At 45.4% G+C, this 17,631-nt stretch overlaps 1 protein-coding gene across 1 annotated transcript in view; it reads right to left on the minus strand.

The window, feature by feature from the left end:
* The window catches only part of LOC120978937 (dimethylaniline monooxygenase [N-oxide-forming] 2-like), a 72,290-nt gene extending 59,953 nt beyond the window's left edge, over positions 1-12,337 (minus strand). Inside the window, exons 1-2 of the mRNA XM_040407394.1 lie at positions 12,195-12,337; positions 2,219-2,358 (exon numbers count right to left, since the gene is read on the minus strand). Of these exons, the coding sequence (XP_040263328.1) occupies positions 2,219-2,344 (126 nt within the window). The 5' untranslated portion in view covers positions 2,345-2,358; positions 12,195-12,337. The remainder of the gene's footprint in view (positions 1-2,218; positions 2,359-12,194) is intronic.
* Between the last annotated feature and the right edge of the window lie 5,294 nt (positions 12,338-17,631).

The raw sequence follows: 17,631 nt of genomic DNA on the forward strand, positions 1-17,631 counted from the left end.
AAACTAGGCAGAGGACCCAGACACACCATGGCAGTATGCAGTAGAGATGAAGGCAGGGAGTCCCTTTGAGTCACTTGCACAAATGGCTCGATGCATACTCACTTGATTGCGTAGTGACAGCCGAATTGTCACCATTCGGCAGAGGGATGACTTCTGGCTCTCCACCTTGTGGGACCCTTGCTACCGATCCAAAATGGGGGCCTTTTTTACACCCGATGAGAGGGAGAACAAACTGAACTACTATAGAGACATCCTATGTAGTCAGTTGGCCGCTGCCTATCTGCGCCATCATCCATCCTCTCGCAGGTCTGACCGGGGGGCCCTCTGCGCTCACGTTCCACTGCCATGGCTGCTGGGGAGTGGTGGGGTGACAGGAGCAGTACCAGTAGCCTGAGTCTAGAGTCGCTGATGAGCAGCTTTCTTCCCCTGTATAGTGAAGAAAATACTCACCAGCAGCTAGACATAGAGCAGGACCAGAACCAGCAGGTGGTGGCATACTTGGACAGCACCCTGCCACTCCACATTGAAGATCTATTACTGGGCAGCCAAACTGGATTTGTGGCCACAACTGGCAGAGTTTGCCCTTGAAAAGCTATCCTACCCTCCAGTAGTGTGGCATCAGAGCGGGTGTTTAGTGCGGCGGGGGCCATAGTTACCCCAAGAAGAACTCACCTGTCCACCCAAAATGTGGAGAGACTGACCTTTGTCAAGATGAATCAGACGTGGATCAGCCAGGATTTCCACCCACCAATGCCTGATGCATCAGACTAGATCAACCATGGTGCCACACCATAACTTTGACAAAATAGACCGGTTTCTTCTGACTTCCTGCCTCAGCTACTATTCTGATGCTGCCACCCGCCTGATGCCACACATCTGATGCCAAGTGCTCCTTCTTACACCCACCATCATCAGCGGGTACTGTTATTGCCACCCACCTCCCCACTCTGTCACCAGGTTACTCTGTGGTCTCCTGATGCTGCTGTGACCTCCACACTATGTCACCTTGCCACTCAGTGGTCTCCTGATGCTGCTGCTGCCACCTCACCACTATGTCATAGGGCCACTATGTGGACTTCTCATGCTTCTCCACCATCCCCACTTCATGACTAGGCCACTATTTTGCCTTTCGGCCTGGCTGACATCATCATTTATTTGACCCTTCTTCTGATCTGTCAGAAGGAAGGAAAAATGAGATGCACAATGGATCCTGTCTGTGTACCAGCTGTAAGGCCTGTATGGTCCCATCAGAATTGGCTTGTGATTTGGTAGCCAAACCCAGGAGTGGGTACAAAACACAGAAGACATGCAAATATTCCATTCACGTGTCATCTCTGTTTTTGATCTACTCCTGTTTTTTTTTGGCATTAGCAATACTGATGGATTCCTGACCAAATGCTGACCGAGTGAAGGCAGATGCTCAACAGACAGGATCCGTTTTTTGGGGGTTATTGTTCTGACGGATCATAGGAAGGGCAAAATTATCAGTGACATCAACACAAACTTACTGCGGACACCCTTTTCACTCTGTCTGTGGGCTCTACTTGTTTAAGAGTTTAGTAGAACAGGAAGGCTGGGAGTAAAAAAAGAAAATGGAAAAACAGTAAATTGCCCAGTCTTGAAGGGGTTAATAACTATTTTATGGGGTATCAGTATCTGCCTTAAAAGCAGAGAAATTCCAATTTAGAAAATAACAAATGACTGTATTGACATTTTTTCAGTACATTTTTAATTTTTTCTAAATTAATAAAATAAAAAATATTGATCCGAATTTAGCACTCTCATGAAGTATGTGTCATGGGAAAACAGATATAACCACATAAAGTGACGTTAGATTTGCAAAATTAGACTTGTTCCTTAAGGTGTTAATACAATACAATTTTTTTGCAAAAATGCAGTCTGGCCTTTAACACCCCTGCCACCCCCACCCCCGCAAAAAAAAAAAAGATAGGTGTGATCAGATCAATTGCTGATAAATGCTAATCTTATATTGTCCATATATTGCATTTATTTATTTTTTATTCACTTAAACACATTTTGCAAATCTTAGGAACGGAATTCTATGAAAACTAAGAATGATAAATGCAGTTGTTGAAAAGAAAAACAATTATTTGAAAAACTGAATATTGGCAGTATGATTATACACAGAAAGCGAGATTATAATACTAAACAAAAATGAATGTGAAATTACAAAAACGAAAAGTCTACTTCTACTTACAGAAAACCTCCACAGCCCACCAATATCATCGCTCCTTTCAAAGCAGGTGGGTGCCAGCCCTTCCTCCAGGCAACATTTAATGGATGTCAAGCCACTTACTCCTGCTCCAATCACAGCAACCTTCATGTTCAAGCTTAGTTCTAAAATGAAAAGTATAGACCAGAAAATGAATAAGGCTAGGTCTACACGACGACATTTGTCGCGCAACATTTTGTTGCACCAATGTCATGCGACAATTTTTATAATGGCAGTCTATGGTGTCGCACTGCAACATGCTGCAACTGCGACGCAACAGTCGCAGAAAATCCATTTGAGATGGATTTTTCTGCGACTGTTGCATCGCAGTCACAGCATGTCGCATGTTGCAGTGCGACACCATAGACTGCCATTATAAAAATTGTCGCGCGACATTGGTGCAACAAATGTCGTCGTGTAGACCTAGCCTTAAGCCACATACTTATGAAGTAATATGGTGCAAGAATATTATGCATAAAAACAGTACTATACGTAAAAGATGAAAACAATATGTCACTGTCTGAAGGGTAACACAGCCCTGACATTTAAACCTAGTCACAATCTCATTACCTTCTGCCATCTCCATCTTTTTGGTCTACTGACAGACGCCACTTCTCTAATCTATCCTAAACCATAAAACCACATACAGTATCTACCACATATAACCTCCACTCTGCCCATGAAAACCTTTCTTCTAGCACTGTTATCATTCCCTCATATTCTTGGACACAACTTTCCTTTGATGCTTTGGGCACCGCAAGCTCAGAAGGTTACCTCTGCCTCTTAGCACAGTCTGGATGTGGCAGACGTTTATGACAAATCCACAGGTGGCAACTTGTCTGTGATGAGAATACCAATTCAACCAAATGTAATCTAATGATGATGGATTATTTTAATATTTTATACACCATCCACACCTATGAAGAGTCTAAGCAAAGTGAGAGAGTTTTTAGACCAACGTGAAGTTCTTCTAGGCATACTCAGTTCTCCAATTTCTAGATTGGAAGTTGTGTCAGCAAAAAACAAAATCATCCTTGGTGTGTTCCTAGGTATCCTTATGAAATTTATGGGATCATAAAGCTGGATGTAATACAAGATCTAACTGTTGTGTTCATATGATTTGTGTCTAGACCTGTCTTAAAACAGGGATCAGCAACCTCCGGCACTCCAGCTATTCGGAAACTACAACTCCCAGAACCCTCCTTTCTCTTCTATCGGATTTACAAGAACAGCTGAGTAAGTTTGCATGCTAGGAGCTGTAGTTTCACAGCAGCTGGAGTGCTGAAGGTTGCTGATCCCTGGTCTATATACAGTAGTCTAAAATTATAGATTAAATAAGTCATTATATAATGTTATGTAATTTGGGGTTAAAAAAGGCAAGACTAAGTAAAAAATGTATACTTTAGACATGCTTCCAAAGTACATCCAATAGATGTAAAATGAATGTATTACTTACAGAACTTAACACTATTGTCAAGGTACATAAACATCACGAACATCAATAAAGCCCTGGTGAAATATATCTGGAGGGACTAAAGCTGGATTTACATGGCCAAACATTCAGGCCAAGTATCAAGAGAATGAACATTCCTACGAATGCTCGTTCCCAATAATCTGCCTGTGTAAAGGTGCCGAAGATAACTCGATGAACGTGCGAAACGTTCGCTCATTGGATAAAATGATCTAAGGTGCGGACCCCTCAATCATCGTTCCTGGGCAGTAGTGATGGATGAACATCGGCCGGGACGGTTTGCGATCGCGCGATCAAATGTTTACGAACCGCAAGTTCGCGGCGGGCCCCATTCACTTTAATGGCAGGCGAACCTGAAAAACCTTCAGGTCATATTTGCAGCCAGCAAACACTTACTAGAAGTACACAAATACACTGCGTGCAGAATTATTAGGCAAATGAGTATTTTGACCACATCATCCTCTTTATGCATGTTGTCTTACTCCAAGCTGTATAGGCTCGAAAGCCTACTACCAATTAAGCATATTAGGTGATGTGCATCTCTGTAATTAGAAGGGGTGTGGTCTAATGACATCAACACCCTATATTAGGTGTGCATAATTATTAGGCAACTTCATTTCCTTTGGCAAAATGGGTCAAAAGAAGGACTTGACAGGCTCAGAAAAGTCAAAAATAGTGAGATATCTTGCAGAGGGATGCAGCACTCTTAAAATTGCAAAGCTTCTGAAGCGTGATCATCGAACAATCAAGCGTTTCATTCAAAATAGTCAACAGGGTCGCAAGAAGCGTGTGGAAAAACCAAGATGCCACTTGCCACCAGTTTGGCCATATTTCAGAGCTGCAACATCACTGGAGTGCCCAAAAGCACAAGGTGTGCAATACTCACAGACATGGCCAAGGTAAGAAAGGCTGAAAGACGACCACCACTGAACAAGACACACAAGCTGAAACGTCAAGACTGGGCCAAGAAATATCTCAAGACTGATTTTTCTAAGGTTTTATGGACTGATGAAATGAGAGTGAGTCTTGATGGGCCAGATGGATGGGCCCGTGGCTGGATTGGTAAAGGGCAGAGAGCTCCAGTCCGAATCAGATGCCAGCAAGGTGGAGGTGGAGTACTGGTTTGGGCTGGTATCATCAAAGATGAGCTTGTGGGGCCTTTTCGGGTTGAGGATGGAGTCAAGCTCAACTCCCAGTCCTACTGCCAGTTTCTGGAAGACACCTTCTTCAAGCAGTGGTACAGGAAGAAGTCTGCATCCTTCAAGAAAAACATGATTTTCATGCAGTACAATGCTCCATCACACGCGTCCAAGTACTCCACAGCGTGGCTGGCAAGAAAGGGTATAAAAGAAGAAAATCTAATGACATGGCCTCCTTGTTCACCTGATCTGAACCCCATTGAGAACCTGTGGTCCATCATCAAATGTGAGATTTACAAGGAGGGAAAACAGTACACCTCTCTGAACAGTGTCTGGGAGGCTGTGGTTGCTGCTGCACGCAATGTTGATGGTGAACAGATCAAAACACTGACAGAATCCATGGATGGCAGGCTTTTGAGTGTCCTTGCAAAGAAAGGTGGCTATATTGGTCACTGATTTGTTTTTGTTTTGTTTTTGAATGTCAGAAATGTATATTTGTGAATGTTGAGATGTTATATTGGTTTCACTGGTAAAAATAAATAATTGAAATGGGTATATATTTGTTTTTTGTTAAGTTGCCTAATAATTATGCACAGTAATAGTCACCTGCACACACAGATATCCCCCTAAAATAGCTAAAACTAAAAACAAACTAAAAACTACTTCCAAAAATATTCAGCTTTGATATTAATGAGTTTTTTGGGTTCATTGAGAACATGGTTGTTTTTCAATAATTAAAATTAATCCTCAAAAATACAACTTGCCTAATAATTCTGCACTCCCTGTAGTCCCACAACATGGACAGTGATATACCAGAGGGGGATCATTGGCAAAAATTCCCACGAAAAATATGTATTTTAATCAGGGGCCATTTTTATGCGTTAACATAATTTTTTTTTCTACCATGGAACATACAGGTGAACGGATGCCACTGTATGGCATCAGTCTGAGGCATCTGTTAACACATACATTTTTGGTATGCATTAAACAGATTGCAAAAATAGCACGTGAACCCAGCCCTAGTGTCAGAATAAGCACAAGTACACAGCGGAGCAGCGTGGCGGAGAGGGGAGGCCGCAATGTACTGACAGAGCGCTACCTGGTGGTCAGGGATGAGGACTGTGTTTCCAAAGGATCATTTTCTACTGGGAAATACAGGGCACAGTATAATACAGTAGAATCTATATAAAATAAATATATTAGCCCAAGCCACAAATATTAATACAATTAGGTGATCATTTATTATATAGAAATAAGTCTATATTAGGCGTATTTCTGACACAGATTATGGCGCAAAGGTCCTTAGCACCGCAATCTGGATATTTTTCCCGCTCATGCCAGGTATAAAAAATGATGGCGTGGGCAGGGAAAGGGATACAGTTATGGCCATCCAGATATTGGATACCACCGCCATACATTGACCTGATAACACCTCTGCACAGTGACCGGATAACACCGCCATACCGTGACGGGATAAAAGGGTATAAGAGGGCACAGTACAGGGAATGACTAGGGGCACTGCAGAGGGTGTGTTAAGAGGGCACAATGCAGGTTATAAGGGGGCACAGTACGGGGTGAAGGGCACAGTCACATGACCCTGTGACATTAGAAGGTCCTTATGGTGAATGCGGTTCATACGCCACCATAATGAGAGGCAGAGGAGTGAGACAAGGTGTGATTATGTGGCTAGAGATAAAAAATTTAACTGTCGGCCAGTAAAGGCCCCAAAAATTATCCAATAGGCATTCACCTGACAGCACAGAACTTTGGATTCTGTGGTTGGAGGTACATTAGGCGGTCACAGGATAAAAATGTAACTGTCGGCCAGTACAGGCCACAAAAATTATGCATTCAATGGACATAAAAGGCTTTTTATGCTGCTGTATTTACCTAAGACAGCGACCATGATTTGTTCTGGGGATGGTGGGTATTTGTGGCCTGTCATGAGGAAATTCAATCAAATGTGGTCGACTTGTCACATGTGTTAAATTCCTCAGAGATCCATGCCTCATTCATTTTTAGAAATGTGAGGTAGTCCATACTGTCGTGAGCTAGGCAAGTGCGCTTATCGGTCACGATCCCCCTGCTGCGCTGAATGTCCTTTCGGACAGGACACCGGACGAGGGGCAAGCCAACAGTTCCATGGCAAATTGTGCCAGCTCTAGCCACAGGTCAAGCCTGCACACCCAGTAGTCCAGGGGTTCATCGCTTCTCAGAGTGTCCACATAGGCCGTTAACCTGATGTAGTCAGACACCTATCAGTCTAGGCATTCCCCGAGGCTGGATCCGGAGGATGGCTGTCGATGGGTTGGCTGCAAGAATGATCTCATATCCGAAGTGACCAACACATCTTCAAACCGCCCTCTTCTTGCATGCGCTGTTGGTTTGGTACCCACAACAGTTTCTCTGTGAGTGGAAATTCCTCTGCCAGCACCCGCAAAAGCAGAATGCAGCATTTCTCGAAGCAAGGCCTGGAAGTCTGCATTCTGACAGCCCTCTGTGATGGTGGTAACATTTCCGCTATTTTGTGTTTGTACCGGGGGTCTAAGTACGTTGCCACCCAGTACTGTTCCCTGCCCTTTATGCTTTTTATACGGGGGTCCCTCTTCAAACACTGGAGTATGAAGGCCCCCGTTTGCACCAAACTGGAAGCGGTGGAGTGGCCTGGCTCCTGCTCATCATCCAGGATAATGTCGTCCTCGTTTTCTCTTTGCTAGACCACGTGTCTGTGGTCAGATGTATCTTGGCACTACACTGTGTGCCAGAGATACATTCACTTGCCGCTGATCGTGGCCATATAGCTCTGGGATGCCCTTCTGGGAGAAATATTTCCTTCCGAGGACCTTCCATTGCGGTGTGCCAATTGCCACAAATTTTCTAAAGGCCTCCGAGTCCACCCAGTTATTAGTGATGAGCGGCAGGGGCAATATTCGAATTTGCGATATTTCGCGAATATTTGGGCGAATATTCGCCATATATTCGAGAATTTGCGAATTCATGATCTCCAGGCATTATTTTCTTGATTGCGAAAATTTGCATAAAATTCGCCTAAAATATTTGCATAAAAATTCGCATGAACTGGTATTTAAAAAAAATCGAATATTCGCGATTACGAATATATTTTGCAATATTCTAAATATCCGCGAATTCTCGAAGTGCCGATATTTGCAATTAAAATTCGCAATTCGAATATTCGTGATCAACACTACCGTTTATATGGCAGTAGTTGGTGGGCTAGCAGTTCAGACAAGCCAGCGGTCAGCCGTTGGGAAAGAGGGTTATCCGGCGTCATCATCTTTTTTCGCTCGAACATTTAGGGCAAGGAAGCCTGCCTTTTACCCAATGAACGCTACGACGGCACGGTGGAAGGTGGAGTGGAGAACAACTGGGAGGAGAGAGGAGAAGGAGAAGAGGCAGGACGGGAAGCGCTGGGAGTGTGGCTTTGTGGGTTCTCACGGCGTTGCTCCCACTGGGCTCGGTGAAGGCGGTCGTCCCTAGGTGAGTGTTGGGCTTACCGCGACTTATGCGTTGACAGCACAGGCTGCAGATGGCAACACTATTGTCAGCAGCGGACACGTTAAAAAAAGCCCACACTGCGAAACCATGTGCCAGCGTCCTGGGAGCGCCAGATGTGACTGTGCATGGTGGATGCCTCGTTCCAGATACATTAGCAGTCTGCTTTTTGCCTCCTGTGCACTGTAAGTTCTGCCTGCTTCTCCTTCTTCTTCTCCCTATCTGCTGCTCCGTCTCTCCCTCTGAACTCCCCTCCTCTTACTCTCTTGTGGACACCCACGTGACGTTCATAGACACGTCATCATCGGATTCGTCACCTTCACCACCACTGACATTAGAGATCTCGGAGTAGGCAGCAACAGCGGTGACCACCCTCCTTGGGCTGATCTGGGTACTGTCGTCAGACTACTGGGTGGCAACCGTTGATACCTCCTCTTCCTTATCCGATGCCAAGAATGGCTGCGCATTGTTAAGGTCTTGCAATGGATGGGAAAATAATTTCTCTGACTCGAGTGGAGGGGATATAGTGGTGGTGGTGGTGTCTTTGGGGGTGCACACAGCAGAGAGTGAAGAGGGTGCAGATAGAGAGGACAAGGAGGGTGCAGAAGCGGAAGGCTGAGTGAGCCACTCAACCAAGTCTGGTGCGTACTTTGACATAATTGCACGAACCTTCTGCATCTTCCCACTTAGGCTCCGGCCTGGTGCACCTGCCCGACCCCTGCTAACCGTGCGGAATAGCCTGCCTCTTCCTCTGCCTGTCATTTTCAAAATGACCCTGTGACAAAAGTCCCTATAGAAGAGCAGTATTTGTGGAAGAAGGTATATCACACCCCAGCCTCAATCACTTTTTTGTGAGGGGCAACTGGTATATCACACCAGCAGAAATTATTTGTTACAATAGCTGTTTGTCACTCTGTGTAGCTGCGGTAACGCAGCAAAACCGCAAACAAATGCTGCACTACCTAAATGCACTATATAGAAAGTATATTATTGGTATATAACACCCCTGCTTCAATCAATTTTTTTTGGGGGGGCAACTGGTAAATCACACCAGTAGAAATTATTTGTTCCAATAGCTTTTAGCACTCTGTGTGGCTGCAGTATCGAACAGAACTGCTGTACAATACAATTGCACTATAATATACTTTCTATGTTAGAATGTATATTATAAGTATATTACAACCCTCAGTAAGTCACACCTATCAATAGCACACCTATACCAGTCCTTAAAAGGACTTTCGTGGCCCTATTAGCTAACATTTGGTGTCCCTAACAGTCTGTTCCTGCTCCACACAGCAACCTCTCCCTACACTGGCAAAACACTGAATGTAAAATGGCGGCCAGATCAGGTTTATTTAAAGGTAGGGGGTATGTCCATGTGCTGAAACGTCTCAATTGGCTGTCCTGTACCACTTGATGGATGTGTCATGGGTCAAAGTTCTTTACAATGTAAAAGAAAATGGCGGGCGCGAACATCGCCATATGTTCGCCCGTTCCTCGAACAGCAAACGAGTAAAGTTCGCTGCGAAAGGACCGCCGGACGAACTGCAAGTTCATCTCTACTGGGCAGCAGATCATGCTGTCTAAACAGCGATCTGCTGTCCAGGAACAATAATTATTTATGGGGAGGAGATGCAACATAAATGCAGTACTTCACCTCCACTTAACGAGCAGCCAACTGTTGGGAAGAAACGCTTCCTATTTGACAATCGGCTGCTCCTTGGATAGTCTAAATGCAGCTAAAGCATTTGGAATATCTCTAAAATAGTTAATAAGACCGAAAGCCCAAGAATGTCTGGCAGTCCGTGGCTTGACGATATATAACATTACGTGTCTCTGCAGATATATCTTTGATCACCTCCTAGATTATAAGAAATGCCCTTATCTGCAGTTTATACAAGAATTGGCTCATACTAAACAAATAGCCTTATTAGACGCCAGACAAGCTAATCTCCATAAATATATGCAGTACGCCATCCAATCTTGTGCAGTGACATTCTTGCGACGTGGACAAACTTAATATTTGCTGAAGCAAGAATGAAATTAATTACATGTATGATCAACATGGGGAGATTTACTAGTTTTCTTTATGTCAACAAAAATGTCATACTCCAACCACTCCCCCACTGATCAGCTGTTACCTTGCAGCTCCGGCACTAGGAGTTGGCACCTGAACTACACAGCTCCCATAAAAGCTAACGAGTGTCTGCAGTTACAGATTCCCATGTGGCTGTTGTAAATTATATCTCTGAATGTTGTTAGCAGCAGCTCAGGTAAAGGCACTTTCACACTAGCGTTTTTCTGATCAGGCAAAAGATAAAACCGTAGCATGCTACGGTTTTATCTCCGACGAAAAAAACTGAAGACTTGCCTGAATGCCGGATCCGTCATTTTCCCCCATAGGAATGTATTAGTGCCGGCATTTAAAATACCGGAATGCCGGATTTGTCCTTCCGGCCTGCGCATGCGCAGACCGGTAAAAATGTGAAAAAAAATACAAGACGGATCCGTCTGTCCGCATGAAAAGCGGAGAGACGGATCTGTTCTTGCAATGCATTTGTGAGACGGATCCGCATCCGGATGTGTCTTACAAATGCTTTCAGTCACATCCAGATCGGCGGATCCTGTTATCCGGAACTGCCCGCCGGATAACACTGCCGCAAGTGTGAAAGTAGCCTAAAACTGCTGGTACACCACTTGCTCGGAGAGAGCTGAGCAGAGTAAGGCTACATTCACACGTCAGTATTTTTCTATATCCCGATTTTCGGTCCGTTTTTTGCGGATCCGTTGTTCCTGAAAATGTTTCCGTATGTCATCCGTATGTCATCCGTTTTTTGCGGATCCGCAAAAAAACGGAAACATGTATAAATTTCAATAAGCAAATAAAGTTGTTTGGATTTCTTTGAAAAAAAAAAAAAAATTTCAATGTAATTTCCAGGAACGGAATCCGCATAAAACGGATGACATACGTAATGATATCCGAATGTCTTCCGTTTTTTGCGGATCCATTGACTTTGTATTGTACCAGGATCCGAATTTTGCGGAAAAGAATAGGACATGTTTTATATTTAAACAGACATGCGGAACGGAACAACGGAAACGGACAGCACACATTGTGCTGTCCGATTTTTTCCAGGACCCATTGAAAATTAATGGGTCCAGATCCGGTCCAGATCTGTTCCGCAAAAAACGGAACAGATCAGGAAAGAAAAAACGGACGTGTGAATGGACCCTTAGTCAGAGCTAATGGGGCACAAAGCTCAAATGAGCTCTTCTGTCTCTTAATTTTAGTAAAATTACATATAAGAAAAAAAAAATCTTGGACTTGGAATTCAATGATTTAGTAATAAAATATGTAATTTAGATACTATCTTAAAAATACTGGATGGTAATAAACCTGAATATCTGTATATAAAATAGCGATAGGATCTACAACTCTATATTTTGACTTTAGAGAATATTAAACATAGTACGTTATCAAGATTTACAATCATAAGGGAAGCAGTAAAATCCAAATATTTGAGGAAGATACCCCTTAGAAGGATTCATTGTGCATTGTATACCTTGAATATAAATAAATTTACAGTATTATTATAGTCATACTGTTGGGCAAGTATATCCAAGGGTAGGAAAAATAAAATGCCCAAAATGCTCAGTTTGTATAAAAACACTGAATTTTTCATTGTTTCTGGATATGTGAGGTATTGAGACATTTTTGGGAGAATGTAATGTTTCTTTTATAAGCATTATTTCCCTAAACTCAATTAATTCTAAAACCTAAGTACAGAATGGATGGAAATTAATAAAATGAAGAAGAAAACAATAGAAAAATACTTACTAATTGTTGTTTGATCCTAGTTTTGGATGAAGACAGACAAGAGTTCTTCACTTGGCAAGAATAATGCTTGTCAGCCGAGGAAGCTAGAAAATGATACTCCTCTCAAGGCGTTGAACATTCCTCTTGGCAAATTTCATGAAATCTCACTCCACCCACTCCATGAGTGCATTGTGGTAAAGATTACATACTGCTTCCTGTGTACAATGCTGAACACAGATGATAGATGCCTCATGTATAAGATCAGATGGGGGTGACACCAGCAGGGCCGGTGTTCTGGAATTTTCTGCTACCCGAAATTTTTTATTAGTCAGCACTTCACGCTAGACGTAATGTGGTCTAAGTGACCAATTAATAAAAATACTGTCAAGTAAACGTCACAGAGGTGCTGAAGAGGTCTAGATATTCGTATTTTGTTAACTGGACTCGGCGCTCCTGCGCCAAGCTGTCTTTTTCCGCGCATGCGCAGTGGGCCGGAATGTTCTGGTACCTTCGGCAGTAGGAGCCGAAGGTAGCAGCAAATTCCGGCCCACTGCGCATGTGCTGAAAAATACGGCTCGGCGCAGGCGCAGTAGCAAAATGCGCTGAGCCGAAGGTAGCATTAAATTCCGGGCCACTGCGCATGCGCTATTATCTTGGGGTTGGTCATATCTGTGTGGAGATATTATTTTTTGCGTGACTATGGTGATATAACTCTAATCTTTGCAGGACAGCGGGCACGATACAGTTATGGCACCAAGATGAGGCGAGAGCAAGAAGGAAAAAATCTATGTCTGCTCCCCTAATACTGCTCCCCCAATACAGTGTGCTGCCACATACTGCTCCCCTAATACAGTGTGCTGCCACATACTGCTCCCCTAATACAGTGTGCTGCCACATACTGCTCCCCCAATACAGTGTGCTGCCACATACTGCTCCCCCAATACAGTGTGCTGCCACATACTGCTCCCCCAATACAGTGTGCTGCCACATACTGCTCCCCCAATACAGTGTGCTGCCACATACTGCTCCCCCAATACAGTGTGCTGCCACATACTGCTGCCCCAATACAGTGTGCTGCCACATACTGCTGCCCCAATACAGTGTGCTGCCACATACTGCTGCCCCAATACAGTGTGCTGCCACATACTGCTCCCCAAATACAGTGTCCTGCCACATACTGCTGCCCCAATACAGTGTGCTGCCACATACTGCTCCCCCAATACAGTGTGCTGCCGCATACTGCTGCCCCAATACAGTGTGCTGCCACATACTGCTCCCCCAATACAGTGTGCTGCCACATACTACTCCCCCAATACAGTGTGCTGCCACATACTGCTGCCCCAATACAGTGTGCTGCCACATACTGCTCCCCAAATACAGTGTGCTGCCACATACTGCTCCCCTAATACAGTGTGCTGCCACAGGTCTCGGCGCAGGGGCAGTAGGAGCCGAAGGTATCAGAAAATTCCGGGCCACTGCGCATGCGCGAAGCCGGAATTTTCTGCTACTTTGGGCCGTCTTCTTCGCGCATGCGCAGTGGCCTGGAATTTTCTGCTACCTTCGGCGCGTTCACGCTACGGCTGAATCCTCCGAGCCTGCGCCGACAAACCCCCGGCAGAGCCAATGAGGAGCCGAGGTGAGCTACACACCTCCCACTTCACTACCGGAAGTGACGTGGGTAGCAAAAAATTCCAGGTAGCAGAAAATTCCGGAACACCGATGTTCTGAGAAAAAACCTTACCCTACGTGACTTCCGGGGGTGTGTCGGGGGGGCTTGCGCAGTACAACGGGCGACCAGGAACTTAGTAAACTCATGATACAGTGCGCGCCGATTCCTGGGTGCGTGCACCCAGCCGCGCATGCGCCGTCAGGGTTAAGGAGATTTCACAGTCTTTCGACATGCAAAACATTTCCTTACCCTGGCACTGCGCACGCACGGATTTTCCACACTACACAGCGCTCATTAGATTATATTAATTGCTGGCTTCTAGCAGGGGGCGTGGTTGCAGCATATTGGGAGGCAATGATTAAAACAGGTGGGGTGTGCAGCATTTTGGGGGACAGGGAGCAATGATTAATACAGGTGGGGTGTGCAGCATTTTGGGGGACAGGGAACAATGATTAATACAGGTGGGGTGTGCAGCATTTTGGGGGACAATGTTTCAAAGGGGGATGCAGCATATTTGGGGGGCATTGTGTACTCCACCAGGTGTGTGCAGCATATTGGGGGGCATTTCTCCATCCAGGCGGTGTGCGCAGCATATTGGGGGGGCATTTCTCCTTCCAGGCGGTGTATGCAGCATATTGGGGGGGCATTTCTCCTTCCAGGCGGTGTGCGCAGCATATTGGGGGGCATTTCTTCATCCAGGCGGTGTGTGCAGCATATTGGGGGGCATTTCTCCATCCAGGCAGTGTGCGCAGCATATTGGGGGGCATTTCTTCATCCAGGCGGTGTGTGCAGCATATTGGGGGGCATTTCTCCATCCAGGCAGTGTGCGCAGCATATTGGGGGGCATTTCTTCATCCAGGCGGTGTGTGCAGCATATTGGGGGACATTTCTCCTTCCAGGCGGTGTGCGCAGCATATTGGGGGGCATTTCTCCATCCAGGCAGTGTGCGCAGCATATTGGGGGGCATTTCTCCATCCAGGCGGTGTGCGCAGCATATTGGGGGGCATTTCTCCATCCAGGCGGTGTGTGCAGCATATTGGGGGGCATTTCTCCATCCAGGCGGTGTGCGCAGCATATTGGGGGGCATTTCTCCATCCAGGCGGTGTGCGCAGCATATTGGGGGGCATTTCTCCATCCAGGCGGTGTGCCCAGCATATTGGGGGGCATTTCTCCATCCAGGCGGTGTGTGCAGCATATTGGGGGGCATTTCTCCATCCAGGCGGTGTGTGCAGCATATTGGGGGGCATTTCTCCATCCAGGCGGTGTGTGCAGCATATTGGGGGGGCATTTCTCCATGCAGGCGGTGTGCGCAGCATATTGGGGGGCATTTCTCCATCCAGGCGGTGTGCGCAGCATATTGGGGGGCATTTCTCCATCCAGGCGGTGTGCCCAGCATATTGGGGGGCATTTCTCCATCCAGGCGGTGTGCGCAGCATATTGGGGGGGCATTTCTCCATCCAGGCGGTGTGCGCAGTATATTGGGGGGGGGAATTTCTCCATCCAGGCGGTGTGTGCAGCATATTGGGGGACATTTCTCCATCCAGGCGGTGTATGCAGCATATTGGGGGGCATTTCTCCATCCAGGCGGTGTGCGCAGCATATTGGGGGACATTTCTCCTTCCAGGCGGTGTGCGCAGCATATTGGGGGGCATTTCTCCATCCAGGCGGTGTGCGTAGCATATTGGGGGGCATTTCTCCATCCAGGCGGTGTGTGCAGCATATTGGGGGGCATTTCTCCATCCAGGCGGTGTGCGCAGCATATTGGGGGGCATTTCTCCATCCAGGCGGTGTGCGCAGCATATTGGGGGGCATTTCTCCTTCCAGGCGGTGTATGCAGCATATTGGGGGGGCATTTCTCCATCCAGATGGTGTATGCAGCATATTGGGGGGCATTTCTCCATCCAGGCGTTGTATGCAGCATATTGGGGGGCATTTCTCTATCCAGGCGGTGTATGCAGCTTATTGGGGGGCATTTTTCCATCCAGGCGGTGTATGCAGCATATTGGGGGGCATTTCTCTATCCAGGCGGTGTGTGCAGCATTTTGGGGGACATTTCTCCTTCCAGGCGGTGTGTGCAGCATTTTGGGGGACATTTCTCCTTCCAGGCGGTGTGTGCATTTTGGGGGACATTTCTCCTTCCAGGCGGTGTGTGCAGCATATTGGGGGGCATTTCTCCATCCAGGTTGTGTGTGCAGCATATTGGGGGGCATTTCTCCATCCAGGCGGTGTATGCAGCATATTGGGGGGCATTTCTCCATCCAGGCGGTGTGCGCAGCAAATTGGGGGGGCATTTCTCCTTCCAGGTGGTGTGCACAGCATATTGGGGGGGCATTTCTCCATCCAGGCGGTGTGTGCAACATATTGGGGGGCATTTCTCCATCCAGATGGTGTGTGCAGCATATTGGGGGGCATTTCTCCATCCAGGCAGTGTATGCAGCATATTGGGGGGCATTTCTCCTTCCAGGCGGTGTGTGCAGCATATTGGGGGGGCATTTCTCCATCCAGATGGTGTGTGCAGCATATTGGGGGACATTTCTCCATCCAGGTGGTGTGCGCAGCATATTGGGGGGCATTTCTCCATCCAGGCGGTGTATGCAGCATATTGGGGGGCATTTCTCCATCCAGGCGGTGTGTGCAGCATTTGGGGGGAATTTCTCCATCCAGGCGGTGTGTGCAGCATATTGGGGGGCATTTCTCCATCCAGGCGGTGTGTGCCATATTGGGGGGCATTGCTTCATCCAGATGGTGTGTGCAGCATTTTGGGGACATTTCTCCATCCAGGCAGTGTATGCAGCATATTGGGGGGCATTTCTCCATCCAGGCGGTGTGCGCAGTATATTGGCGGGGCATTTCTCCTTCCAGGTGGTGTGTGCAGCATATTGGGGGACATTTCTCCATCCAGGCGGTGTGTGCAGCATTTTGGGGGACATTTCTTCTTCCAGCCGGTGTGTGCAGCATATTGAGGGGCATTTCTACATCCAGGCGGTGTGTGCAGCATATTGGGGGGCATTTCTACATCCTGATGGTGTGTGCAGCATTTTTGGGGACATTTCTCCATCCAGGCGGTGTATGCATCATATTGGGGGCAATGATTAATACAGTTGGGGTGTGCAGCATATTGGGGCATTGTTTACCCCATATGGAAGAGAAATATATTAAGTAAATAAATTTATATGTTTGACATATGTACAATATATTGTCTCACTCAAATATATTTTAAGATATTTAAAAAATGTAAATGAAAATATATTTTACAAAGTTATACATTTGAAAATATATTTTTAACATATATTTTTCAGATATTTTAACAAAAAAAAAAAAAAGTATTTGGGAATGCATTCTAAAAATTTAATTCAAATATATTTTCCAAAAACATATTTAAAAATATATTTTTGATATTTTTTTAAAAAGTGTGCTGTGATCAGGTGGGTTTTAGTAAAAAAAAATTGTACCGGCAAAAAAGCCCTTTAATCTGGTTTCAATACGAGAAACTGAGTTTTCTTTGTGTTTTTTTAACTCTAAATTTCATATTTTTGTTTTATTACCTACATTATAGAATATCAGCAATAACCAAATCAGCTTTATCAAATGCGTTTATTAATAAAACAATTTACAAAAATGTCAAGTTGTCTACAAAATACTTTGTTTCTTCAAAAATAATCAGTTGACAATTCATATGAATAATCAGGAATTTGTTAATATTTGAAACTGGCAAAGAAAATCCACTGTAGTTTACAACATGGAGAAATTACATTCAGCTGTAAAGAAAAGCTGTGTGGTATCAGGAAG

The sequence above is a fragment of the Bufo bufo genome, chromosome 9, assembly GCF_905171765.1.
Source record: "Bufo bufo chromosome 9, aBufBuf1.1, whole genome shotgun sequence".
Classification (NCBI taxonomy): domain Eukaryota; kingdom Metazoa; phylum Chordata; class Amphibia; order Anura; family Bufonidae; genus Bufo; species Bufo bufo.